The sequence below is a fragment of the Uloborus diversus genome, chromosome 4, assembly GCF_026930045.1.
Source record: "Uloborus diversus isolate 005 chromosome 4, Udiv.v.3.1, whole genome shotgun sequence".
NCBI lineage: Eukaryota > Metazoa > Arthropoda > Arachnida > Araneae > Uloboridae > Uloborus > Uloborus diversus.
In genome coordinates this window covers 140414595-140442365 of record NC_072734.1, presented here as the reverse complement: position 1 = coordinate 140442365, position 27771 = coordinate 140414595, and the positions used below count along the sequence as shown (strand labels likewise).

At 34.5% G+C, this 27771-nt stretch overlaps 1 protein-coding gene across 1 annotated transcript in view; it reads left to right on the top strand.

The window, feature by feature from the left end:
• Positions 1 to 17888, top strand: part of LOC129220474 (trypsin-2-like) — a 33348-nt gene extending 15460 nt beyond the window's left edge. The window contains exons 5-6 of the mRNA XM_054854895.1: positions 11394 to 11545; positions 17374 to 17888. Of these exons, the coding sequence (XP_054710870.1) occupies positions 11394 to 11545; positions 17374 to 17553 (332 nt within the window). The 3' untranslated portion in view covers positions 17554 to 17888. The remainder of the gene's footprint in view (positions 1 to 11393; positions 11546 to 17373) is intronic.
• The last annotated feature ends 9883 nt before the right edge of the window (positions 17889 to 27771 follow it).

Sequence of the window (27771 nt, the reverse complement as noted above, 5' to 3'; positions counted from 1 at the left end):
TTAGAACTGTTAATATTTATGCTGCTATATTTACTTGGAAAGTAATCATGATTAGCATTAAGTTTTTAGTACTATTAACTATTTAAATGATTTCTTAAACTGATAATTTTTCATAGATTGTACGTGAAAATGAAGAAATAGATGACGACATATTTGAGAACTCGATTGAATAGCTCTTTAAAGTTTTGCTATCCATGTCTTGAGAAATGATAGTAACATATTAGTATTGCCGGAAATCACCCGAAATTTACAATTTTATTTGAACATAACAATTTAAGCTTAGTGAGAATTTTTCTCTGTCTCACATCAAGGCTAAATGAAATAAATTCGAAAGTTTTTCATTGAAAATCTTACTATTCCGAAAATTGCATATAATTTATTCAGTATTTAATTTTTTTTTTCTTTTTTTTAGTTTACGATATTTTCTTTGGTAAAACTATTAAGCTCAAACTGGTTATCTACTACACTGATGTGAAACTCTACTGAACAAAAAAGTTTGGTCCCCATTAAACAGTTAAAATCATGAAGTGGTTGTTTCTTTATTAAAACTAAGTTTATTAAAAGCTTCTCTAAAGTTGCAATCAGGCCAGTCATTTAGGGGGTCATGAGGATCAAATGCCAACCTGGCTTTGACAAGTTAATGTATTTACATAAAAGTGGGCGTGGATTTTGTTGTCTTACAATGAAATATGGATTGAATATACATCCTCTCCCCCCCCTTCCAAGAAAAACTCGAAATGACAGTCCTGGTTGCAATGTAGAAGGTGCAATATAAATTATATACAAAACCTTTAAGTCATAATTATACCTACCAAAGGCGCAATGCAGGGTTTTGGGGGTTAACTCCCTCCCCTAAGAATTCTTTAGTTTAACCCATATTGTCGGTCCTAAAATGGTGATTTACGTACATTTAAGGCTTGTTATAGCTGACACCTCCTCCCCCGGGGAAAAAAATTCTCCCTGTGAAATTGAAGCACACGTAAACAAATGTTATCAGCTGTACTTAACACATTACTTTCCGTTTTACAATAATACAAACGCTAAAATTCTGCACACACAAATCTTTATCTTCTTGTTTACATAACCTTTGAATCTGGTAATTTGTGTCCAAAGGGAACTTTTTAAAAATGCAAAATCTCTTCTTATTTATTGCGGCTGTAGAAAGTAATTCATTGTACGATAAAAGCTTAATAATTTAAATAAATTGATATTTGGCTTGAAAAAAGTAACCATTCATCATTTTAAAAACTATGGACAAAATATTTGTGTATTTTTGCATTCTTTTTCCCCTGTTAACAAGGACAAAATTCGTTACAGTGACGGTTTATTGTTGCAATTGCGAGGGGTTCCAAAGGGGATCAAAACAGGCACATGAAAAATATTTTGAGTATTTCTGTTCATCTTTAAGCTACCCAATAATGTATTGCGATAAGCCAACAAACCTGTAAATCCGCGACTGATTCATTATAAAAAAAAATTTTAAATCTATTTCTTTAAAAACTTGTTTTTGTAAACTACTGGTTTTTCTTCGAAACTGCGGCATTTTGCATAGCAACAACCTTCAAAAAAGGGGGGGGAGATAATTAAATTTTGTGATGTTTTATCCGATTAGATAACTTAAATGGTAATGTAAGTTTAGTGATAACAGATGGCAGCACTATAGATTTCATTAGTCTCAAAATCAGCTGTATTTTCGTATATTTGAGACAAAATATTTCCCTCAAAATCAAATGTTACTTTAATTCTAAGTTCTAAAGTACCTAAAACATAGGATATTAATTTTAGTAATATCAATAGTCATTTCTATACGCTTTAATTTCCGTTTTAAATTTTCTAAAAGAAATAGCAGGCATTAATTTAAATTCAAATACATCATAGATGCATACCAGTTGTGGAAAATTGGATTGCTCCTTTTGCCACTCACAGTTAAATTATATTGAATTTCGTAATGCATAATATTGCATATTTATTCTGAGCTTTTCTTGTTACTCGTACTCCCCCTCCACCTCGTAGTTCTAGTCTTAGTCCATAGATAAAACGTGCTGCCACCTACATTCATGAAATAGTTTTAATATTTCAATTAACTTATAAAATTCCTAAATTTTACTAATATAGAAATAGATAACATTAGTTCCCCCAATAGGTTCATTAAAAAAAACAGCGACAATCAACATAAAGGTTTTAGTCTTCAAAATAAGTTTTAATCTTGGGGCGTTGCTGTTAAAAAAAAATATTATGTATTTAAATAAATACAAATAACTATTTGCTAGAGATTTCAACAAGACGCTATAATTCGAAAGTACGTTGCTCGGCTGTGCGTTTCAATTTTCACTTTTTGTATATTGACGGACAACCTGTGTGACAAGTAGCGCATACTCCGCGCATATTGTCAGCATTTAAGTAAATTTGTAGATTTCTAAATTTCTACACACAAAATGGCTGCCGACTGAAGAAAAGAACGCGGCTTCCAAGTTCTGATCAGAATTTTTGGGATTTTTTTTTTTTAATGGAAATTGTGTTATTTATCTTTTGTTTTGAGTCTTCAATATTTATTTTCACCAGCACTTCCTCAGAAAAATCTAATTAGCAATGACGACAGATAAATTTGCGTTTATAACTTTGAGAATATTTTCGTATGACCATCGAGTAATGTTACATTATGCGTTAAAATCTCAAAAAAAAAGGAATTTTAGTAAAAAAAATATTTGTTTTCGGGCAATTTTTTTGGAATCATAATTAGTAAAAAAGTCAGACCTGTCATTCTGTCATTTGAAAGATATTGATTTCATCGTCCCAGTTTTTAAAGGCACAATGTATTTAAACGTGTGTAAGTACTTTATTTTAGTGGCATTTAATATTGGCTCCCCCACACTCCTTGAAAACATTTGAAATGACAGGCTTGTGCTAAATTTTCTGTAAAAACAATTCAAGCTTTTCATGTCCGTTTAAATACAATAGAGGTATCAAACGAAAACCAGCATAAAAAAGGAAGTCAGTTACGAAGTATGACAACTAGGTGAGAAAGTACGCAACCTATACAATTGACTCATAATTTCTGCTATATATCGACAGCCCCCTTGTGTCATTCAGAGACTGCAATTTCGGGACTCGTCAGCCTGGAATTGACAATAACTGAGCTGGAGGTACATTTCATCTGATTGAACTTGAGACGGTATATTGCATGTAGTCCTGCTGATATAACTCATATTTGACCGAAATTAAAAATTATTTTAATGTTGCTAGAACTTTGTTGCAGCTTCAGAGCAATAATGATATAGAGCGCGCCTTTCATTGTCGGTAAGGCAGGTATCGCCTTTCAAGAAGAAATTGATTGTGGTCAAGAAATAAGAGGAATTATGCCCTGTGTTTTAGTGAAATTAAACGTTTCATTAAATTTGAAAGAGGGAAAAGCACAGGGCTTAAATTTAGACCTTTCAGCTCCCAAACTGGTCACGTAAATGTGGTCAGAAACGTTTTCATGCTGAAAACCAGTGTATTCATCCTTGATCACTCTACTTGATCACTGAATTCACAACCCAGGTTTAGCTTAGTTAATGAGTTTTTCTTTCTGGCAAATGCAATATACTCTTTAAAAAACGCTCTAATTGAGTCAAACTTTTGGTTACTACAAGCACCAAAAGAAGTAATTCCTGAATTTTGAGAGCAATACTACCGTGCTAAGCACAAACGTCATGTCTGCACTTTTTATCAAAATTGAGTTACGGTCGCCAGGTGGCTCTTTTTATTACATATTTCACCTAAATACAATGTTTTATAGTCATACGCCAAAGGGAATTATTTTTTAAAGAATTGTAAAAAAAAATCCATCTGAATCAAATATATGGAGCAGCATAATTTTAAACGGCAAACTCTCATTTTGAACTCAGCTGCAAATACGACTTTTGTGCTTAGCACGGCATAATAGTAAATACATTTTCCTCCGTCCAAGATGAAATTTAAAACAAAAATTTTAAGTAATGAAAAGCATAACACAAAAAGAAAAATAATATAAATTTCGGTTCATCAAAAATTGAGAATTTAAGATTGACGAATCGATTTTATACCGAAGTATATTTCTTCTAGCTGCTGACCTGGACCTATATTTGCACAAATATACAGTGAAAGTGGGTCAGCAATAAATATTCCCATACTGATAATGGATGAAGTAGCTGCATTTTTAGAAATTACAAGAATCTTTGTGTATCGTGAATTTGATTAAGAAAAACACCGAACTCTGCTGTGTACATCTGATATCGGGGCCGGACCCGAATTAAAAATTTTAAGATAGTAGACCAGACGCATTTGCAAGAACTTCCTTGAGTAGTACAACCGACGAAAGTGCGGTAGAGTTGCAACTGTAGACCTTTAACGCATATGCATCAGGCTGGGGTACACAAGCGTGTACCCCAGCCAATTGCATATGCAGGGGTGCCCGCCCCCCCCCCCCCCCTAAATTTCGCGAAGACCCACCCTTTCTCAAAAAAAAAAGCAAGAGCGCCCCTAAAAAATGAGAAAAATACCCCTCAAACCCTAAAAATTTCAATGGCGCAGTCTGCGCCAGGACCCCACTTCGGTGGGCACCCCTGGCACATGCGGAACCACCTAAGCGCAAAAAATAAATAGAAAAAATTGGCTGTTTTGATGTTGATATGCACTTTATTTATCGAACTTTATTTTAAACTACATAACGTGCAAGTTAAATCCACATTTCGGTACAATTTTCTACATCTGTTAGTTTTGGAGACCGCTGGAGCCAGGGCGCCCCAAGGCCGGACCTCAAGGGCCTAATGGTAAATCAGGAACTGATCGGAGTCGAGGTTGCCCGATCGGTGAGGCATCGAATCATGGCTGAAGTGGCACTGGTTCGATACCACCTGTCTAGGACTCTCCGTGTATGCTAAAGGTCACTTGCACACATTAAATCACAAAAAGTTCCCCTTTTAAATCAGTACCTTTGAGGGTACTAAATCAGGGATTTTTTGACTGTTGGTCTGGATCATTAAAACAAAGCTGTCTTCAGGATCCCATACAACCGGTAAAACCACGTGCTGTGCTAAGTACCCTGTAGTGTGGTGTATACCACCAAAAATCACAAAGTAGGAGATAGCTTACTTTCAAAATTCTTCTTCCTCCTCAAGGATTAGGCCAAAGGCCTGCTCCGGCTTCTTTGTCAAACCAGCCCTTCCTGGGTCTACCTGGGGCCCGTCTTGCAAAAGAATGTGGCGCTTGGTGTGGCGTATTCATTCATTAATTAAATTACTCACATCCTTTATTTAATAATTCAGTTATTTTTTCATTCATTCGTTTATATTCCTATTCATTCCCTATCTATACACTTATTTATTTTTGCTTGTGTATTTATTTATTTACTAGTTTTTTTTATTATTATTCATTTATTCTTTTATTTACTCATTTATTTAATCAAAAAAAAACTTTAATTATCGAATAGAAAATATTTTATCACAAAAATGTTTTATTTTTCACTTTGCTCCATGAAAAAAAGAGTGAAATTTTTCCACCTTTTTTAAAGCACAAATTTATTGCCAAAAATGAAAAATGGCATTTCAATACAAGTTGTATGAAAAAAAAAGAAAAGATTGTTCTTTCTTTATGTACTGTAATTTCAGAACAAAATTCTAATTTGTTCATTTTGAAAAAGCTAAGTCATTTTAGCTATTTCACTTTGCCCCACATTCCCCTACATTATATTTCAGCTTAGTGATAAAATTCTACATTCTGCATTATAGCCTTAGGTTATAATCGGTGAACTGACGGTCCTGACTCACCCATGGGACAAAACCGTCATTTTGCGATGGATGAGAAAGAAGTCCATAAAAGAATAATTATGGGGGGGGGATGTGAAGCAAAGTGAAATAGGGGGACAAAGTGAAATTGCGAAATATTTACTTTGTCTAAAGAGCCACCTATTTGGTAATATTTCAACTATCTTGTGACACTATTTAGCAACACATTCCAGTTCACATCTAAAGATCAAAGCATACGATAATACGAGAAATTTTCAAAAATTGCGACTCATATTGTCATATTTTGCTATAAGTCACAAATTATTTTTGTCATTTTAAAATGACAAGTGTCTTACTTTATTAACATTTTAAATATGAATTGAGACCTTCTAATATTCAATGCAGTATTTATTTAATTATTACTCCTAAACTTACTTTTATTTTAAATGTTAGTTCAAAAAGTCAAGTGACTGCGGGGCAAAGTGGATGGGACAAAGTGAACAAGTTCATTTGTTTACTCATTCAATCGTTTATTAAATCTCTTACATATTCATTTATTAAATAATTTATTTCATTCCTTCATTTAATCATTCATTTCTCTTTATTCATTCATTCACTTATTTCCTTATTTATTCGTTTATTGTTTTATTTACTTTATTCGCTAATTGTTTTCTTTAACTTATTCTCTTTATCTATTCATTTATTTATTCATTCTTTTATTCACTCATTCATTTATCAAAAATATTTTTGGTAATCAAATAGAAAATATTTCATTCGAAAAATATTTTCTTTTCTTTTTTTTCCATGAAAAAAGGCGCATTTATTTCAATATTTATTTAATTATTAATTTTTGAAGGTGCAAATTTACTGCCAAGAAAGTTTTTTTTTTCAATGTATGTTTTATAGCAAAATACTTTTTTATGAACTGTATTTTTCAAAACGAATTTCATATTTATTCATTTTGAAAAAGTTAAGTTATCTTAGCTATTTCACTTTGCCCCACGTTCCCCTACATCAACACTTCCAAAGTTCAGGTTATTTCCTCTCAGATGCATGAGAAAGTATGCTGACTAACTTTTATCGCACTTTGCAACACATTCTCCTACATCAACCTTCCAAGCTCAGATTATTTCCCCTCAGATGTATGAGGAAGTATGCTGACTAACTATTATTGCACTTTTGCCCCATATTCTCCTACATCCATAGGCGCTCATATACGGAATTTTAAAGGGGGCTCAGATATTTTCCCCATGGTTTAGCAGGATATTTTCCCCATGGAAACCAATTTCAGTACAGATTAGAGTTATTTTTAATAACTTATTCATTAATGGCTGGAGAAGAAATGTTTTACATTTCTGCAGAAAAAAAAATACTAAAAGCAAGAGAAGTTCTAATTTCTAGGCTGGGGAGGCTTGAGCCCCCATTTGATCCCCAAATAGGTACCTATGCCCAGGGGCGGTATTTCAGCACTTCTTTTGGGGGGGGGTCGAGTTTCTTAAATATGAGTTTCTTCAGTATAGTAAAAAACAAAACACATACTGGTTACCAGGAGATGGTAATAAAACGGGTCTAATATCAAACAAAAATAGTGTTTAAAAACATGACAACTTATTATAAAATGAATTGAAATTTATGACAAAATTTAAATTCATTTTACGTAAAACACCTTACATAAGTCATCTTTGAAATAAAACGGAAAACATTTGCTTGTGCTTGGAAAAGCTTCGAGTTTCATCAACTATAACTGAAAATTAAAGAGATTTTTAAAAATGAACATTGGTTTGCGATTTACAGAAGTTGAATTTACCCATTTTTTATCATTCTGCTCAAAAAAATTGGGGGTGCGACTACCCCCTCTCACCCCTCCTATTTGCCGCCCCTGCTTATGTCTACATCAACACTTCCAAGCTTAGCTTATTTCCTCTCAGATGCATGAGGAAGTATGATGACTAACTTTTATCGCAGAAATATCACTGAATTTGTTTTATTTTCATATAAAAGCTTAAAAGTGCAACTTTTTCCCACTTTTTCCAAAGATAGGACTTTTGAAACCTTAATTTAAAAAAAATTGGACTATACATTTTAAGGTAGTTCAAAAATACATGTAAAAAAAAGTCTCTTCTAGATAACAGGACACCCCTCAATATTTTTAGACTTTTGGATAGTAATATACTGGAGGAATTTTAGCTTCCTGTTTCAACTGAAAGAGGATACTCAACCCCCTTCCCCAAACTTCATACGTATGGGGAGGCGGGTTAAAAAATACATTGAACTGTAGGAACAATGCTACATATTATCATTTTCGCGATTAATATGCATATACATTATTTACAAAAAAAAAACAGCTTTAGAAATTAACTGTTTCTAAATGTGTGACATTTTCTATGCTACGGCTAATGTTAAACTAAGGGGTCATTGAGCACCCTCTTAAAATTTGAGTCAGAAGCTAAAACTTCTACAGGATAATACTATTAGTAAGTCTAAAAAGAATAGGGGGTGACCTGGACTCTAGCTGAAAAAAAGATTTTTTGAACCACCCTACTATGCATGTACAATGTACATGTATAGTTCAAATTTTACATGCACTGGGGTGTGCTCATTCTTGGCCATATCATCCAATTTCAACGAAAAAATTCGCAGTCAACATTGACATAAGAAAATAATTGTACTATGAAATAGAACATTTTGTTACAAGATCAACGGAGAAAACGACAACCCGAAATTGATTGATGAAAAGAATATTTGATCTCACGTCGGAGCATCAACTCATAAAATATATATCATTTTCCCATCCTCACGAAAAGCTATGAAGCAAGCAGCCGTCAAAGTATCCGAATTCCCAAACCCCCATCTTTCTCTCTGCCTTCAATAAATCAATAACAGCACGAGCGTCTGCATTACAAGTAGCCATCCAGACTAAACGACACACACATTAAAGGAGACCAGCTTTGCACCACACCACAGGCACCCATTGATTTTTCCTTAGATAAACTAGTTACAGCGTAACTGTTTCGTGAAAAGACGTAGATTTTCTTCGTGAATATTTGCCATTCAGAGCTGTTTTCGGAAACTATTTATTTAAGTATAAGTCGTTCATTATTAATATGATTATTGTTTGACTAAACTCATCAGCTCTTTAAATAAAACATTTGTAGAGATTAATTAGTTAAGTGCAACAAAACTAACTTTCTGCAGGTTTTTAATTACATGAATAACAGTAAAAGAGCCTCAAAAAAAAAAAAACAATTTTAAACTTGAATTACAGTAATAAAGTGAAAACAAATATTTCATTTATATTATTCTGGTTTAAATGAAGTCAATTTCAAATAGGGTTGACTGGCTTAAGATCTAAAATAGGTCTTAAAATATTGAATAATAACTTATAACATTTCAACAAAATTCTTCTTTTTTTGTTTAAGATGTAAATAACAGGCTCGCAAAAAATAATGTTTTATTTTCCACGGAATTTATAAATCTTTTAGACAATCAGTTATCATGCATTTGCTCTATGCAGCTTAAAAGCTACAGATTTTAAATGTTCAATAGCTATAAACCGTCTAATTTCATTTACATGGTTTGCATTCCTTGGTGCTTCGATGGTTTATAATGTTCTTTGTTGGCAATTTGATTAACCCTCTATTTTTATCATAACACTGTTTATTGCTTCACCTCGTTGCATTTGTCGAATGTCTTTTCATCCATAAGATCCAATCTCATGGTCGAAACAGAGGTTTGTTGCCCTTTTAACCCCGAAACACGTGTCTACAGATTTTCGAAAATTTGGGCATTTTAAAGTGGTTTAAATTATTTATATTTTTAATGGTGCTATTTTCTATTATTTTCAAAACCTATCGTTTTTACATTTTTATTTATTTTTCAATGTACAAGGTGTTTTCCATAAGTAATGCAACCAAATTCATAAAAAAAACATTTATTGAATAAATTTGTACAAAGAATCAACATTTGGAAGCGGTGTTCCATGCCTGGAAGATATCCTGGAAGGTCTTTTCTGGAATGTCCTTTAGAGCCGATGTAACATGGATGGATGAGACCGCTTGGATGCTTTCAATCGTATCCCAATGATTCCTTCTCATGGCTCTTTTTAACCGAGGGATAATAGAAAGTCAGCGAGAGTCATGTCAGGACTGTAGGGAGGCTGGGGAACGGATGGGGTGTGGGTCCGGGCCAGGAAGTCGTTACAATAAACACGCTGTGACTCAGAGCGTTGTCGTGATGAAGTTTCCACGCCTCCTTGATGTCGGTTCGGCAGCGGACATCCCAAGTTAAACGCAAAAATTGATAGCGTATCGTTGCTTCACAGAAAAATCCATTGTGCCGTGTTACATAAACTCAAACCAGGGTTGACGGAAACGCACGTCCTGACTCTCCGGCAGCTCACAGCAGAATGAGATCGAGTGCGTTTTGAAGCTAACACCCCCTCCACGTAGCCCAGCAGGCGCTCTTGCTTTGTTTTGAATCTTAACTTATATCTACTTGAAGAATAAGTATGAAAACAAGCTTACGTCGAGAATGATTTACCGCTGCAGCTTTATTTGACCAAGTTGGAGCCAAGTATTAATGAACTTTGTAAACAAAAATGCCCAGCATTCTCACTAATTATTTTCTGAAATCTTTTTAACTGCATGTCATCATTAAAGCTTTGAATAAGAACACATTGTTTTGATTCAATTTAATTATTTCGAATTAGTTTTTAGCCGTTAAAAAGTTAAAACTTTTGCTAATTAACCACAGCTTAGTAAAGCTAAAATCCTTTTTTTTTTTTTTTTGGTGATATACGCATTGTTAATGATACACTGCACAAAAAATTCCGAAACGTTACTAGTTATTTCCGTCGAACGTTTCGGAATTTCACAGATTTTCACCTATTTCCCAGTAACATCAAGTATCTTCACAAAAAAGTGTCCTGAATTGGTACAAGTTGCACTAATGCAGACTTTTCACTGTTATGAAAAGTATTTTAAGATATCAGTTTAAAGATTGAGTGAGCGTGTTTATTAAATGTATCTGCTGAAGTTCGATTACGGTCCGTCCATGCTAACGAAGCTTACAGTGAGAGCTACTAAAGTCACTGGGTAGCTTCAGCTTTGCAAGGCAGAAATTGCAGGCAAAAGGTATGCTTGGTTCTTACTTGCAATTCTCTCTCAGCATTGACCATGATTGCTCTAATGCTTCTTGAGCTTTCTTAGTGAATTAAGAAAGTTCCAATTACTTGCATTAAACCTATTTCATTTTTCAAGAAGATTCCCGAGACCTGACTAACTTTAACAGAGGATATTTCACAATTCTTCAGAAAGTTTCAAGGATAATTTCAGAAAGGTTACTGACTTTTATCGGAAAACGTTCCTGGTTTTTGGAAGATATGTTACTAGTAGAAATTGAGCACCTCAGCTGCCTATTATTTTCCAGGAATGTTTCTGACTCGATTTTACGGTGTTACGGTGTACACAATAAGGGGTGCGTTAATTGAGAACCACTGCATTAAGTAGAGATGAATTGACTTCATTGATTGTAAAATTGTTCTTGCAACAACATTCCTGCCTCTGTCATCTACGAAGAACAAAATGCAAAATTCTGTGTAAGAAATGCACATTTTTTGTGAAATGTTACTGAATACCTCGATTTTTTCAGATAAAAGAGGGTCCAATGTTCTTCGAGAAGTTGAAATTCAAGTCTTAGACAACAGTGTGTGCCATGGAGCTTATTATCCAACGTATCAAATTCCTATCAAAGGTTGGCACTTGTGTGCTGGTGAATTAGAAGGTGGCAAAGGAACATGTCAGGTATGTACAATTTGCATTCACTGCGTTAACATTTAAGGAATTATGGCATTGTTGGTTGTATCTATGTTTCGACTCCTCTAGTAATAAGAATAAAGATTATTTTACAATTGTGAAAAGAAAAGTAGAATAGACTTTTCTGTACTACATAAATTTTATAAATTAAGACGATTTTTTTTTTTTTTTACAAAACGTTTCGATTGTATTTTCAACCTAGGTTTCCCGAACTTTCTGCTCTGACTGAACGTTTATTCATTCCTAAGTTTAGGAATCCCTTTTGTTTTACTAATATTTTCCAAAACATCTTTTTAAATTATAAATAAAGTGAAATAATAATGAAAACAAATTATGAATCTAATAATTTTTATGACAAAATTTAAATTAAAACCTCAGTGATTTTTTTTTAATTTCGAGGAACCTCTTCTGTGAATCAATGGGCATCAAAGTAGCACCTTCATCGTACCGAGTGAGGTGAAGATCCAAAGTAATCTGTGGAATTGCATATTGCATAAGGTACATATGCAAACCCTCCCCTCTACACACACACACACATACACAAACACATCCAAATCCAAGTAAATCCGTTTATATATCCGTATATGAACCGGACGTACCATTCTGTATTCAAAAACTGTTGAAAATACTATTATTTATAACTTAAGAGCGAACTTATACATTTACACTAATTTAGCTTTCAAAATCAGCTTAAAAAGTAAGAATAATAATTTTTAACGGAAATAATAAGGTTATTACGTATTTAAAAAAAAAACATTCAGAAAAAATAAATTGAATAAAATACTTTTTTAAATTTATTACTCAAGCATGGTATTTTTGAAGTAAACCCAGATTATACTATACGGAGTAAATACTATATAGAGATTTAGTTTCAAAATCATTGTTTAAGTGCTTGCAAGAAATAAAGCGGTTTTTGCGCATGTACTAGTACAAGATTTAGCGCTTTCTTCTAACTTCCCAGTGTTCATCAGTTCCCCAGGGTTTCTAAAACTCTTGTTCAATTCTCTTTCCTCCTATTAGCTAGATGAGAGAAGGGATCAATCTTGACAACATCGATTTTTCCCCTTACTTGAGTGCTCTTTTCCAGGTTTACACTATTTTTACCCAAGTTTTCACGTTTTATTTAATCCTTGTTTACAACAAAATCCCGTTTACCCTTGAAGTCTTTTTTTTTTTTTTTTGAGATGATCTTAAATCTTACATATTTTTACAGCACTTCATATATGCAACTACTGAGAGAAAAATAATGAGGTTATTTGCTTGAGTTGCCCAATGCCAGATCGGACAATATAAATGTGAGAAATTTGTGACACTCGAGTTAACTTTGGTCGCGAGAAAGATTAGAACATTAGAAAAAAATAGGTTTTGATTTACATGCAGTTATTGTAATTGTATGTTCCCAATAAGCTCACAGCTAAGTAATGAATTCCAATGAGAATAGTTCAGAGTACATTATGATTTTTCTCATTTTGGTAAAGCAAAATAAAAGGACTATGGTCAGAAATTACCCCCAGAAACTTGCTGATCAGGAATTACCCCTGGTGACTCTATATTTTCTGTATTAGTTTACTAGTGGTACCCGCACGGCTTTGCCCGTAATAGAAAAATTAAAAGGTCTTTTGGTTCGCCTGTATATTTGCAAATAATGTATGGTAAATTTTCTCCCCAATTGGTTTATACCCATGTTACGGTTCCACGTTAGGATAATTTCGTATCTTGCCAATTGGCTTGTGCCCATGTTACGATTCCACGTTATGATAATTTCGAAATTTACTCCTCCATCTTATGATATTTTTGTTCTTAAAATTGGAATAGAAAAAGAACCACATCGAATTTTCGAAAAATCTCTTCGAGGTGCACACCCCCATGCTACAAACTAACTTTGTGCCAAGTTTCATGAAAATTGACCGAGCGGTTTAGGCGTTATGCGCGTCACAGAGATCCAGACATCCAGACATCCTACAGACATCCTCCGGACAGAGAGACTTTCAACTTTATTATTAGTAAAGAAGATGACAGGATAGTCGCATATTCACTTTTCAAATTGATAGTTTTGGAAAATGAAATTTTGAACATTATTTTGTTTATTATCGGGTTTTCTCTTTTTATATAACTGGTTTTTTTTTTCTTTTTTTATCGTTGTCATTGATGTATAGCTCAAAACTAAATCTTTGACTGCTCAATTTTTTTTTTTTGAAGCAAAGTCGCTTTAAAAAAGCATTTTTTTAAAAATGAAATAAATGCAAAAATATGTGTAACTAAATTTACAGAAATTACGTTAGGAATTACACTTAATACGATAAACCTGTCCAAAGCTTAGCTCTACATCGCATGTTCTCTACTTCATGTTCCATCAAAATGTATTCTCTCAAAAGATTTATTTGGCAAAAGTGGATTTGTTTCATTAAAATGTATAGAAAATATACTTTTCTTGGTGATACATATTGATTCTTCAGCAACCAATTACTTTTTATTGGTCCATATGGAAGAAAAATGATAAAAAAAAAAGCCAAATTTTACTCTTCCGTGTAGCAAAAAACAGCGATATCGCAATAAAATGTTTTCAAGGAAAAAAACTGTTTAGGAGTACAGAATATTAATGCAGATTGCGTACTAAATTTCATCAATATGACAAAAATGATAAAGCACGAAAATTTTAGAACATTTCTTAATTTTATATGAAATGACTCTGTATTGCAGAAACAAATTTCAAGCAGAAAAAAATAAAACAAAATAGTTTTCTATCAACATAATTCGCTGCAAAAAGTTTACACTCAAGAGAACTCCGGTTTTTTTACTCTCTCCCAGACGAGGTTCATGCAACCAGACTACAGGGTCATTCCATGTAAAATCAAAAAAAATTCTGAATTTTTCGTCTCGTGCCAATTTTGATCTTGACGAAATATAGTAGGCAATTTGAATCAATATTCTGTACTCCCGAATAGTTTTATTTTTTTCTTTAAAAAAATGTTATTCTTGAGGTAGAGTAATTTTTTTGCTCCGCGGATAAGAAAAAGTTGGCACTTTTTATCCTTTTTCTTCCTGTATTGTTAGGGCTTTGCATCATTTTAAATGTTTATTTATTTATTATTTTTGTATTGACTGTTTTGTCTCACTTCACTTAAAACCCGTAAAAAGAAAATTATCTGTAAATAGCTACCAACTAAGAGTTTGTCAGTCATTGTGAAATTTATTTATTTGTCTATTTATTCATAAATTCACACAAATATGACTATTTTCTTATTGTCTTTGAAAAATATTATTATAATTATTATAATTATTACTCTTATAAAATTTTAAATTTTATAAGTACGATCTGTATTTGACATTTTGAGATTTCATTTATTAAAGAGAAACATAATCATTCTCAAAATTATCGAAATTCAAAGCGGTCAATAATAAACTAATAAATTCCAACATTTTCTCATAGCCATCCCGGACAAGCCCGATAACAGCTCCCAGAAAGCGAGCGCCTCATGGCAACAACTCATTTATTAAGGCCGGATTGGTACTACTACTGGCCCTTTCTGCCCGACGCTAGATCGATTTAGGGAAGGTCATTTCCGACTGGGATCGTCTGCTTTGTTACTACCGGTGTCGCGTGAATGGGATGAGGAGGGCCCTAATGAGAGTAGGGCGACGAGAACCGGCAGATGATTTATAATCAGCCCAGTTGCTGAGCATTGGTCAAGGTTTGACCGTGTGATCTCAAACATATTTTTCCTGAATTTGAAAGATTGGTCATAAAAGAACAGTAAATGCTTGATTGTAATATTGGAGGGGAATTTTTAATTGCCTTTATACAATACAAAAAAAATAATAATAATCCTTTCGTCTTAAGCTAGTTTTTTGAACTGCAATGACTAGAATTATCAGAGATTAATTTGCAAGGGAGGTTAACTCGTTTTTTTTTCTATTATATGTGAATGTTTACATATTCGATGGAATTCAGACTACTTAAGAAGGAAAAAATGTTTGAAAACTACAGGGTTTCCCCACTTCTTTAGTTAGAGTCCTGAGTACAAGCTTAGAAATCCAAGTTGGTTATCCGATGAGTGTGTAAGGATATTACACTCTGTAACAAGAAAATCGACCATCAAGAATTAAATGTCAGAGTGAAATGAAATTTTACAGATGTCAGGCCGACGTTAGTATGAGAAAGTAATTACAAAATGAAAACAAAATGATCATATATTACAGGAAAAATCACAAATAAAAAGGAGTTTTAGTACTGTGTTGGGTCATTTGTATCGTGAATGCACGAGGCGATAAAGGCAAGCATTGAGGCATAAAAGCTCAATTCCATGTCCTCCGTCATCTCGTTCTACAGTTACAGTAAACGCGTCTCTAATTTGATCAAATCTCAGGTTGTCCAACTTACCGTTTCAAGTAATTCCAGATATGCTCGATTTGTGACAAATCAGGAAATCGAGCTGGCCAGAGAAAATGATTATGGATGGAAGAAGTCCTGTGACACCATCATTGTGTCTGGCCAGGCATTGTCTTGCAGAAAAATGGATCCCGGAGCCCTACCATGGGTGAAGCCCCACAAGACTGAAACATATGCATGTGACGAACGTATCTCTGAGCTGTCATAGTGTTGTGAATCAATGCTACTTGTGATCGTGCATCGCATGGGATGCCATCCCATAACACACCAGGGCTATAGATGCGGTTTGTTGTTGAAAACAAATGCATGATTTGAGCTTTCAAATTGCCACACCTGTTTGGAGAATCGCGTTTTACGGGATTGAACTGCAATCAAATGCAACCAAGTCACCTTCAGCGACGAACTTAGATTCAATTTGGGAAGTGATGACAATCATGTACATGAGTGGAAAGTACGTATGTGGCTTTTCATCAGCCCACCATACTCACAACAGAAGTTATGGGGTCCCTTAGCATACTTCACACGGAGAGCCCTAAAATTGATCCACAATGGCATTATAGTCCAATGATATCTTCTTCACATGCTATGTGTTGGCACTCATTACAAGTTTTGACTTAGGCTGCACAAACATGGTTCCTCGAATATTTGTAGCTTTGATCGACTGAAAATGTTTGTTTGAAATCATACTGCATATTTGTGATTATGACCAGAATAAAAAATTGGCATTCAAATAATGGTTATGGCACCTATCAAGTGAAATAATATGATTTAATTGAATTTAACAAGGTTCTGAAGCTAAGTATTACTTAATTGTTACTTTATTAGAGTTAAAATGGTTGAAATTTTAAATTAGTATTAGAATAGTTGATTAAGTAAACGTTGTTTCAAGTAGACCGAACAAAGCTCTCAAAATGTGAGCTCCCAAGCAGTGACTTTATTCGTGACTTCAATGAAGTTTAAAATGTTGAGCAAAAATTTAATTTGATATTTGTCTCTTTGATCGATTATTTTTTTATTTTTTTAAGTTAAATGGGATCAAGTTTTAAAAGTTACATGGGAAAAAAAAGCGTATTGGATTTTTTGCAAATTCAATCGATTTATAAATGTTGGAATGAAACCTAAATTTACAAAGATTGAGTATTGTTGGTGTAGAACTTCTTTAGCTCCTTAACTGATTATTTACAGTACGATTATTTACCCACATCAACTTCAGTCATAAAGTCACATTTTCATACATAATTACTCTCAGAAAGTGTAGTCTTGGACTTGGACACACTTTCAAGACTGCACTTAATGCTGAAATGAGCAACATTTCATGTCTTAACTTATGGAAAAGAGAAAAAGTCATCTAAAGTTGAAACATTAAAATTCTGCTTTTTTTTACCACTTCTGTCCTTTCTGATGTTGAATCTTACAAAATTTCCAGGGTGACTCCGGCGGGCCATTGCAGTGCCTGATGAACGGACGCTACTACGTTGCAGGAATCACTTCCTTTGGTTCTGGATGTGCTAAAGAAGGTTTCCCGGACATTTACACCAGGGTGAGCTACTTCGCCGACTGGATAGAAGAGATCATGAGCCGACCTGAACCGCCTCCTGGAAAATAAGTGCCATTGGTTTCAAACTCGGACGGTAATGGAAGGGTGGAACAACAACGGGAAAGCAATCATTTGGATCATCAACTCTCGGAAGTCATCATTTACAACTCAAAAACGAGTTTCCAATAAGTCATTTTCATAAACTCTTGTTACCATTTCAATTTTTCCCAATGTGTTGGTCTAAAATAGGGAGCTCTTAATTCAAGGAACAATCATTGCATGGTTTATAGTTTATTTTTTAATACTGAAGGGTACGCACATGCTCCCTAGATATAAATAGAAGTGGAATTCCGCCTTTTCTACGACAGACTGAATTAGGATTGTTTTTGTATAAATTTTTTACTTTCAAGAAATAAAATAGATTTATTATAATGAAAGCATTACCACGACCATAATTTGTCTCATAATTGAACGCATACCATAAAAGGAACCCATAAAATGGACATAAAGGTTAACACTTCCTCTCCCCCTGCTTTCTCGAAAATTCTGTCTACATAAAAAAAGAGCAGAGAGTGTAGGATTCTTTTTTTTTTTCCTTCTTCTTCTACTTTTTTTAAGGAGATAAAAATTATAATTATGAGAAGTGTTTTATAAGGCAAATTAAGTCACTTCGATATTAATTTAAGAGATTTATATATTAAAACTTAAGCATTTTTGAAACAGATTACTATTCAAATCTCTAAGTCCAAGTCACAAAAATTTTAATGCTGCAACATCAGTATTTTTCTCAGAGTCAGAACTATTAGCCCAACGAGTTAATAATATTATTCCATGGCATTCTTCATGAGTTTGAATTATTTAAACAAGTTGCAAGCATGGAATCAACCAATTTTAGAGAACTTAATCAATTTAAAACAAAACTTCCAAATTAAAAGATTCATTACATTTTCATTGAATTACAATTGAATTAAAAACAATTGACTCTATGTAAACTTGACCCGTGAACCGTTTTATTGTAAAAGTAGTGCAGGCACTTGGAAATCAATATGCCAAGCGTGCATTGTAAGTACATTGATTCTGGTAACACTATTCCTGTCAGAGTTGATTACAACAGCATATGAACTGTTGGGGGTCATCGACTATTGCCGCAGACAACAGTATGTGAATGATCGGGATCATCGGTGGACAACAGCATGTGGGCACTTCTGGATCAGCCACGGTTTTGTGACGCATTGAGACAAAATGCGTCAAAAAAGATCACTTGTCAACTTATTGAAACAGAAGCAGAACAACGTATTAACTCCTTCACACTCGAAAACCATGTGTGATGTAGGATGCTCTGTAGGATACTGTCGCCACTAATGTGAGACCCACTGAGATCCCTCTGCCGATTGCATAGTGCAGGAATAAACCTCCGATATGTAAAAGTGATGCCCAAAGCTATGAGTCAAGATTCACCCTGTTGTTTATCAATGGCAGAAGGAAGTGATCTAAAGTTGACAAGCTACAAGTGAAGGATTCTTCCTACTTGTAGCTGGAAGTGGCAAACGTCATATACTGCTGGGATACTGCTCATATCGGCTAAAATTGGACCCCTTCTGCATGTGACATCATCTCTTGCGTAACACTCTTCCCGGCATGTCCTTGTGCACCTGTTAACACATGTCCGTTTTCAACAACCTTCTGGAAAGGCTGTCATTTATCAAGAAAATGGGCCGTGGAATTGTATCCACATAGTTGAATATAAATCTCATATTTATCAGAGTTGCCCAACTTCGTTGAAAGGAATTACTTTTGGAGTGCAACTGAGATAGATATTTAAGCACCAGATTGGCTTTCATTAAATTTTCTCAAATTCTGGTGAATTATTCAGAAGTATAAGATACGTAAAGCTTCTCATTGGTCCCAATGCCTCGTCGAGCTCATATAGGAAAAACCGATGCAGTTATCGATTCTATTTACTACTAGACCGGTATTCGTAATTCAATCACTCTTTATCATAAAATACTTCACAAAAAATTACCATTGTTTGTGACTTCAAACAATATAAAATCAGCAGCATAAAGTCAACCATTATCTGTGACTCCTAGCTAATAGTTAAATATTGATGTGATTGATGACAATCGTTACTAATACAGTATAACTTCGATTTAACTATACCCGAATTAACGATTTCCTCAATTTAATGATGTATTTCACTAGTCCGCGTTTGACCGTATCTATCTATGCTCCTCAATTTAAAGATATCCTTGATTTAACGTTAACTTTTTTCCAATCTCTGGACAATTGTTAAATCGAAGTACAATGAAACCTGCATAAGTTGACCATTTGCGGTGCACTACTTTAGCGATCGACTTATAGAGGTTGATTTATATGATATAGAACTAATTCTGTACTGGAAAAAAAGGAGTCAACTTAGATAGGTGGTCAGCTTACAAAGGTGGTCAACTTACGAAGATGGTCAACTTTACAGGTTTTACTGTAACTATATTCAGTACCCTGTTCGTATTCAAAATGATTATTTGAAATTTCAGTTGAGGTATGTGCACATTAAGTTTAACAGATTAAATATTTTATCTTGAAATATCCATGAATATTTTTAATATGCGAAAGAAGTATAAAGTGTAATTCTTTAACAGAATTGCAAAATAGATTACTGTCCGTTACTTAGATCAAATCTCAGGGTTTAGTTTTATGTGTTACTCAATTTAAAATCATTTCCATAAAGATACTAGAGCAGGAAATCGATTTTGCATACGCCATATTTCACCTAAAATTATTTCAAAAAGAAAAAGATATTAGAAATAATTTTATGGTAAATTTAATAAATGTCACATTAGTTGAACTTCATTCATTCTTTTTTATTTAAATTTTGAAAAGTTTTTATGTTAATTGAATAACTACGTTATAACAAGCTTAGAACATTGGCTTTCGTTGAGCATTATTCATTTATCAAGATAATAATTGCAAGTCTGTAATAATGAGAATGTATTCAACTTAAGGACTTGTTCCGAATAATTAAGTTTAAGTAACGATAAATTAAGCGCTATTTTCTTCTCAAACAGTATTAATTGATTTTTTCCGGAACAGGGAGAATAAATTTATTTTTTAGGAAACGATACTTTGGATGAGTGCCAGTAAGATGATAATGGAGAGTATGATTTTGAAGCATACTTAAGAATTTAGCATCGATTAGGGATAAGTATTCAAGTTCATTTTAGTTGTTCTTGAGAAGAGGATTGAAAAAAATCTCGTCGTTCTGTATTCAAGGGAATCGCGTTTCTAATGGTCTTCTGCGAACAGGAAAACTGAATGAGCCTGATTACATTTCGTTGAATATGTAGCAAAGAAACTTCAGTATTTTATAGAAATCTGTAATGAAAATTGCAGCAAAAAATGAAAAAAAAGAAAGGAAAACATGTGTAAGCATGAAATGGGACACTCAAAATATGAAAATCGTAAATAGGAATAATGAACTTGAGGGGAGGGGAGGAAGGAGGAATTTAACTGAATAATTCAATTAACTGAATAATATTCTCTATTATCACAAAACTGAAACTGAAAAGCTTAGCGCAGAGAATGATTTGATTGTTATAACAGGGGAAAATGTACAAATGTACTCTTTTTAATTGTAATAATTTATTTTATTTTCTTACAGTTTTTAGGTAAAAGATTCTTCAGTGTAAAGATATGTACTTAAATGTGTTATAAAAATAACAAAAACCAATTCCTTAACTTATACAAATACAAATACAAATGTGACGATCAGCAACAGGCTCTGGGCCCAGCTGAGCTGGTCCTAGTCAATTAATTAGTCCCCAATGAAGATCAATGGCCCTCTTAAAGCTATCCACTCCCTTGCTCATTACCGCCTCTTCCGGCAAGCTATTCCAAGTGCCCACGACCCTGCTAAAGTAGTAGTTTTTCCTGATTCCCAAGTTAGCCTGAGATTTAAATAGCTTAAAACAATGACCCCTTGTCCTGCTTTCGCCGCAAAAATTTAATCCATTTACATCTTTCATTTTGATAAATTTAAATAACTGAATCATGTCCCCTCTGACTCTCCTTTGCTCCAGGCTATACATGTTAAGCCTATTAAGTCTGGTATCATAATCTAAATCTGAGAGTCCCCTTACTAATTTAGTTACCCTTCTTTGAACCCTTTCCAATACTAAAATATCTTTCTTCAGATAAGGCGAACTTATTCTAGAAATGTCTTTAAAAACCGATTCAAAACTTTAGGGATGGAAAAGGTTTGAAAAGCATATGAGAAAATAGTTGCACGGTTCAGTATACTACCGGTGAACTAAATGCTTTCAGTCTTTGAGACGAAAGGGTTTTCAGACTTTCTTTCGATTTGATATGGAATTGTCAAAAAACAGGAAGGTAGTAGCTTCATTTTCTCCTTCTTCCAAAAGTAATAGAAAAATACAACTAGTTAAAGAAGTAGCATGTAACGTGCAAAGAGAATGCATCAAATTTGTAACTATTCAGTAATCCATTCTTTTATTTAGGAAATAAACTTCGCTCTGCTTTGTCTGTAAGTTCACAACAATTCGAGCAGTTATATTCTGCTCTGAATTGAAATTGTCATAGGATGGAGTAGAGATTACTCACTGCTGCAATAATTATTCTCGAAACAATTAGGAATTTCAGTAATTCTAGCCGACCCATTATCCACCGCATATTACACTATCAGGAAACCATTCCAACAAAATTTGCAAATAGAAAGTCTTATTGACCGTTACTATTCCCAGGTGTAGTGGTGCAGTCGGAAAAGGTGCTTTTACCAGGCGTAATCAAAAAATTATTGGGGGGGGGGGGGTATGTACTTTTGTAGTGAAATAACAAGATTTTTTTAAATATATTTTGTATCTTCGTGTCATATAGTCTCATTAATGGATTCAGAATGAATAATAAGAAAAAATGCATTTCATAGTAGGTTGTTTACCCTGACGTTTCATTAAAAGCGCAAAAAATGCTTATGTAATAAACACGCATGATCCAGCAGTAAGTTACTGCCCTTAACCAGGGCTAAGGCACAACTACATGCAATATACCAGACAACTTAGTTATCCCATCCTGAGACTGCAGTTTCGTTCTTATTAGAACTCATCAGTCTGGATTAGTGAATAGCCGAGCTGGAAGCAGATGTCATCTCATTGGAGCTGAGGCAGCCAAAAAACTGGCAGATGGTGTGAATTTATCTCACCAGCGGATGTCCCCAGCATGGTGCGGTTCGACTCGTGAACTGAAGGCAAAGCTTGGGTATTTAGCGGTAACTTACCGCCCCTAAGCCTAAGCCATATAGTCCTGGCTTAGGGGAACTTGCTGGTGCGTTCCATACTTTCAACGTTAACTCCTTCTTCTCTCACATTAACAGCTATCCCTGAAAACCTGAATCCATTCATTCTACTACAACAAAATCCCAACAACTTTCCAACAAATTTAATAAAATTTCTAAGAAGTAGATGCAACTAGGTCAACTTTTTCTAAAACTGCTACAGATTACAGTTCCTGTTCGTTTTTCATATTAAAAGCCATGTAACTGACCCCTGATGAATCGAGTTTGCCATCTCTCTCTTTATCCACTGCCGAGAATTCCAGGTTTTTTGTTGTGTTTTTCCTGATTAGGGCCTTACCTTTAGATATCCTTTACTTTTCCAAACCTCTCTGGTGGATTTTTTTTCAAGTTTTTATGCTGGGCCAAAGTAGGTAGTAATTTTTAGGTTAAAAGATATGTTGTCACTGTCTAATTTTGAAATAAAACCCTTGACACAAAGGACAAGTACAACTATAGCATATACACGGCATAGAGTATTAAATAGTGCTCATGAATATGTGCTTAAAAAACTCTTTGCTGATGTAGAACTGCTTTTGCATGGCAAAATTTGAGAGGTTATGAAGACACATGTTAGAACAAGGAACGCAGAGTCACTAGTGTTGCTCCTTGAACAGAACAATGGAACTGCTTGGAACACATTACTGAGTGCTTGGGGATGCTCTCTAGCAGTTTCTGTCAATCAAAATACGTTTAAAAATTGCTTCCTGTAGTTTGACAGAGAAAGTTGCATTCTTTTCTCCGTTTGGGTAAAAGAAGTACCCTAGGGGCAAAGTAGCCCGCGTTGGCGGTATTTAAAAGTATACTCTAATACACTGAACATCTTCAGGCACCTTTTGAACCCGCACACTTGTCCCCTTTTGACTCTTTGAAGTACACCTTTTCGGACATTTTTCAGGACATTTGTTTGGTTAAGCACACTTTTTTGAACATTTTTCAGAAGACTTATTTGGTTCAGCACAGTTTTAACGATTTTGGGAACGTGTTTAAGAAAAATTTTTAACATTAACACTTGTCTCTTATTTTAGAACACTTCATAGCACACTTTTTGCATTACTAATGGGATACTCCTTTGATTGTACAAGTAATTTTTGCTGTTAACTTTACAGATAGCTTGAAGGACAGCTGTAAACTGTCGCAGGGCAATAAATGGTCTTCGACCAGGAAAGTCTATCCTTTTTAAAGGCATTCGCAACACCAACCGACAGCGATTCGCTGCAACAAAATTTCTAGTAGAATCATACCGATAGATTCTATTGACTTGCAGTTGAAAAAAGCTGTTGAAATTATATTTGTACGTAAAAAAGCGAGGTTTTCACAAGTGTACCCAATCTACTCTCAAATATGCCCCCAATCTGTATTAAAATGAATTCTAAACTTAAAATCCAACAATTATCCTGAGTGGGACACGTTTAGAACAAAATTGTTGTACATTTCAGTGCACTTTCCTTTTAAGGAGCACATTTGGAGTTCATTTTAGTGCATATTCAGAAAACTGGACACTTTTTCTGAATTAAAATGATCCACATGTGTTTTAATCTGTTCTGAGAATTTGGAGTGTAAGATTGACCGCATCGAAAGTTGGATTGATTTCAAATCTTGAGGAAAGCAGAAATAGGCATTACATCAGACCAGCGACAGAGATTTCGTTGTAATCGTGGCTTGTGCGAAAACAGAATTAGGAAACTACCATCTGACCATATACTTACTATCGAATGCTGTACAATCACTCATGAAAGTTCAGAATTTTAAAACTCACAGTTTGCGGTACCATAGGCTCCAAAATTCCCAGATTACCAGGATCCAATGTTGTTGTTGTTGTCTTGTTCAGTGGAATAGTGCGGTGGAACCAAACTGATCCAAAAGTATCCAAAACAGCCCCGACCACATCTATAACTTCCGAGGAATAGAGTTGATGTGGGGGAGCAAGATGGATTCTAAAGAGCTTCGCCAAAATGGAAGGACAGTCAAAGATACGGTTGGGAGAAAGTTCAATGACTGTGCAGTGAGGACAGCTCTTATAGCTTCGATGGCCATCGGGATGTATCCTCATTCCCTTGAAGTGTTTGGTCCTCCGCCTGGCAATGGCTGTAGAGATAGCACGATTACAGTTTAAGACAGGGATGGAGTGCTTCTGGGAAGAAGCACGAAGCAGTACAATTTCCTTGGAAGCTCTGGCAATCTTTTCTCCTCCATGCATTGTGCAATTTCGACCAGGACCCAATGGTCCCACTTTGTACTTGTAATCCATCGATATGGGTGGACACATGTAAATGGAAACATATTTCAGATCTCCAAAAGCGCAACCCCACACCCCCAGTGGCGCAGCTATGGGAGGGGAGTTGGGGTTTTAAAAAAAACTTTAGAACTTCAACACATCCATCTTTTCCTTTTTTTTTTACTTTCTTTCTTTCTTTTTAAAAGAAAGAAATAATTGAAGCTTTTCTAAACGGGCTAAAATTTATCGGAGTAGCTCACTGAGCGGGAACAAGTCACAAACTACTCTCCGATTCTTAAACATATAAGTAATATTCCGTGTTTGGCCCCTCTACCTGTATAAGAGGTATAAAATGGCTTCAAGAGATGGGCTTATAAGATAAATGGTCTAATAGTGCATAGAAACAGTTTGGCTAACATTTGACTAACATTTTCAAATATGAATGAAAACGAAAGCGAGAATTTTCGGTTTTGAAAATTCCTACCAGAATTTTTTCTAGTTGCGCCATCCATCTAAAACCGTGATCAGATATGATTTGAACTTCAACAGAACTTATCCAATACATTTGTGACGGAAAGTGTACAGATTTAAACGTCCTTAAATGAGAATTATAATGAATGATCAGTATTGTTTATTATTGGTAGTATTATTTTTGTAACATAAGCGTTTTAAGTCGCTTTATTAGCAAATATCCTTAAATTCCTGTGCAAAAGCAATTTCCAAAACCATTTTACCGTTTTTATATACTAGAACCACAAACCCGGACCGCCGGTCGACAATTATATCTTCGATATCATGCCCTAATCGATTAAGCATCATAGTCTTCGCATCAGAATCCAGAGATTTCGCATTTTTAGCATCCCAAAATAAAATTCCTTCCTTTTTTTTTCCTTTTTCACTTCTCTTCATCTTGCGACGAGGGAGGAAATCCTTTCATGCTAGCTGTTCCTTTCCGAAGCGCGCGTTTTTATTGACTTTTTCCCCTAAACGCAGTCTGGATGTTTTACGCACAAAGTATCGATCGAGTCTTTGCAGCCGCGTGTATCTGGGTCATATTGTGCTCTGTATCTAGGCCCTTCTGGAATTCACGTGGCGTTCGAGATGTCTTTTTGTATGCGAGCGTTCGGAAATATTTTTATTCTTCCCCTTGTGCTCATGTTATTCTAATGGTTCAGCCAAAGCATAATTGTGGAAGTTGGCAGAGGCGTCAAAATACTGCGGTAGCGGTAGGAATAAAAAGGAGAATGTTATGTCGTGGACTAGAATTTTTTTTATTTTTATTTTTTCATTTTTATTTTATTTTATTTAGAACAAATAAAACGGATGGGTCCAGCTTTTCCAAGAAAAACAAGTTATACATTTCGAAAATTGCTTTTCAAGCTTCTTAATCATTTGATTTTGTTTCAAAATGGAGAGCTGTTTGCTGTTAGCATGGAAGAAAAACCGTAGACATTTACATTAGTTTCATCAATATTATTTATATATTTTTTTTAATTAACAAAAATTATAACACAAAATGATAGTGTAAAGTTACAGGGACGTCACTGCAAATCACAATGGCCACAGTTACAAAATTATATAATTGTGACATGTTATATGTGACTGCTCTACGACGTCACTGCAAGAATTAATTTGTGACCGAGCAACTTATAATATCTTGTTTCATATGGCAATTTGGAACCTTAAGTCCATATAAATCAAGTTACCCCTTACCAACAAGGCAGTGGAAAGTCAACACAGCCCCTTTTTCAAATCAGTCACCGCCACCTTCCTCCCCCCCCCCCCCATAAAACTCGTCAAATTTGTAACACTCTGATTCCGAGCCGGGCCTCCTCAACGAACGGACCCTTAGTTTCCGACTAGGCACACATGGCCTTTCGGCGACCCTGCACTGTAAAAACAATTTAGAAACGTTTCTGGAAAATAATGGACAGCTAATGTGCCCAATTGACGCAAGTAACATAATTATCTTCTAACGAACAGGAATGTTTTCCGCTATTATCCTGGAATCTTTCTGAAGAACTCTTTTTTCCTCCCCGGTTTTAGTCAGTCATGTCTCTTGAACCTTCAGAGCAAACTTAAGTAAGTTTAATACAATAGCTTGATACCTTCCTAATTAGCACGAAAGCTCCAAAAGCATTATTGCAAACATGGCCGAAGATAAGACAGAACTGCAAGTAAGTATCAAGAACCAAGCTCACCTGCAGCTCTTGCAAAGCTACGGAATCAAGAGACTTATTCGCTCTCATTGGCAGCTTGGTCAGTCTGGACTTGCCGTAATCGAACTATAGTCGAAAGTCGATACACTTAATAAATAAGCTCAGTTAATCTTTAAACTGGTAACTAAAAATATTTTTCACAGCACAGAGAAGTCTGAATTCTGCATTTGTGCAGCTTGTAGCGATTCAGGAATCGTATTGACGAAGATACTTGATTTTCACAGGAAGTGGATGAAAATTATTGAAATCCCGAAACATTCCACGGAAATAATCGGTCACATTTCGGAATTTTTTACAGTGCGCTTGCTAATAAGCCAAGAGAATTTTTAAAATCAAATAAACACGATAAAAATCAATTAGGTGAAAACATAACCATAAAAACACAATATTAAAATTCAAGAATAAATATTTAAATATCTAAAAGCTTAAAAATCAAAAAATTCTAAAAACTCAAAAAAAAGAGAATTTAATGTAAGAGTGAGAAGCATATTGTAAGACCATGAGCTCTC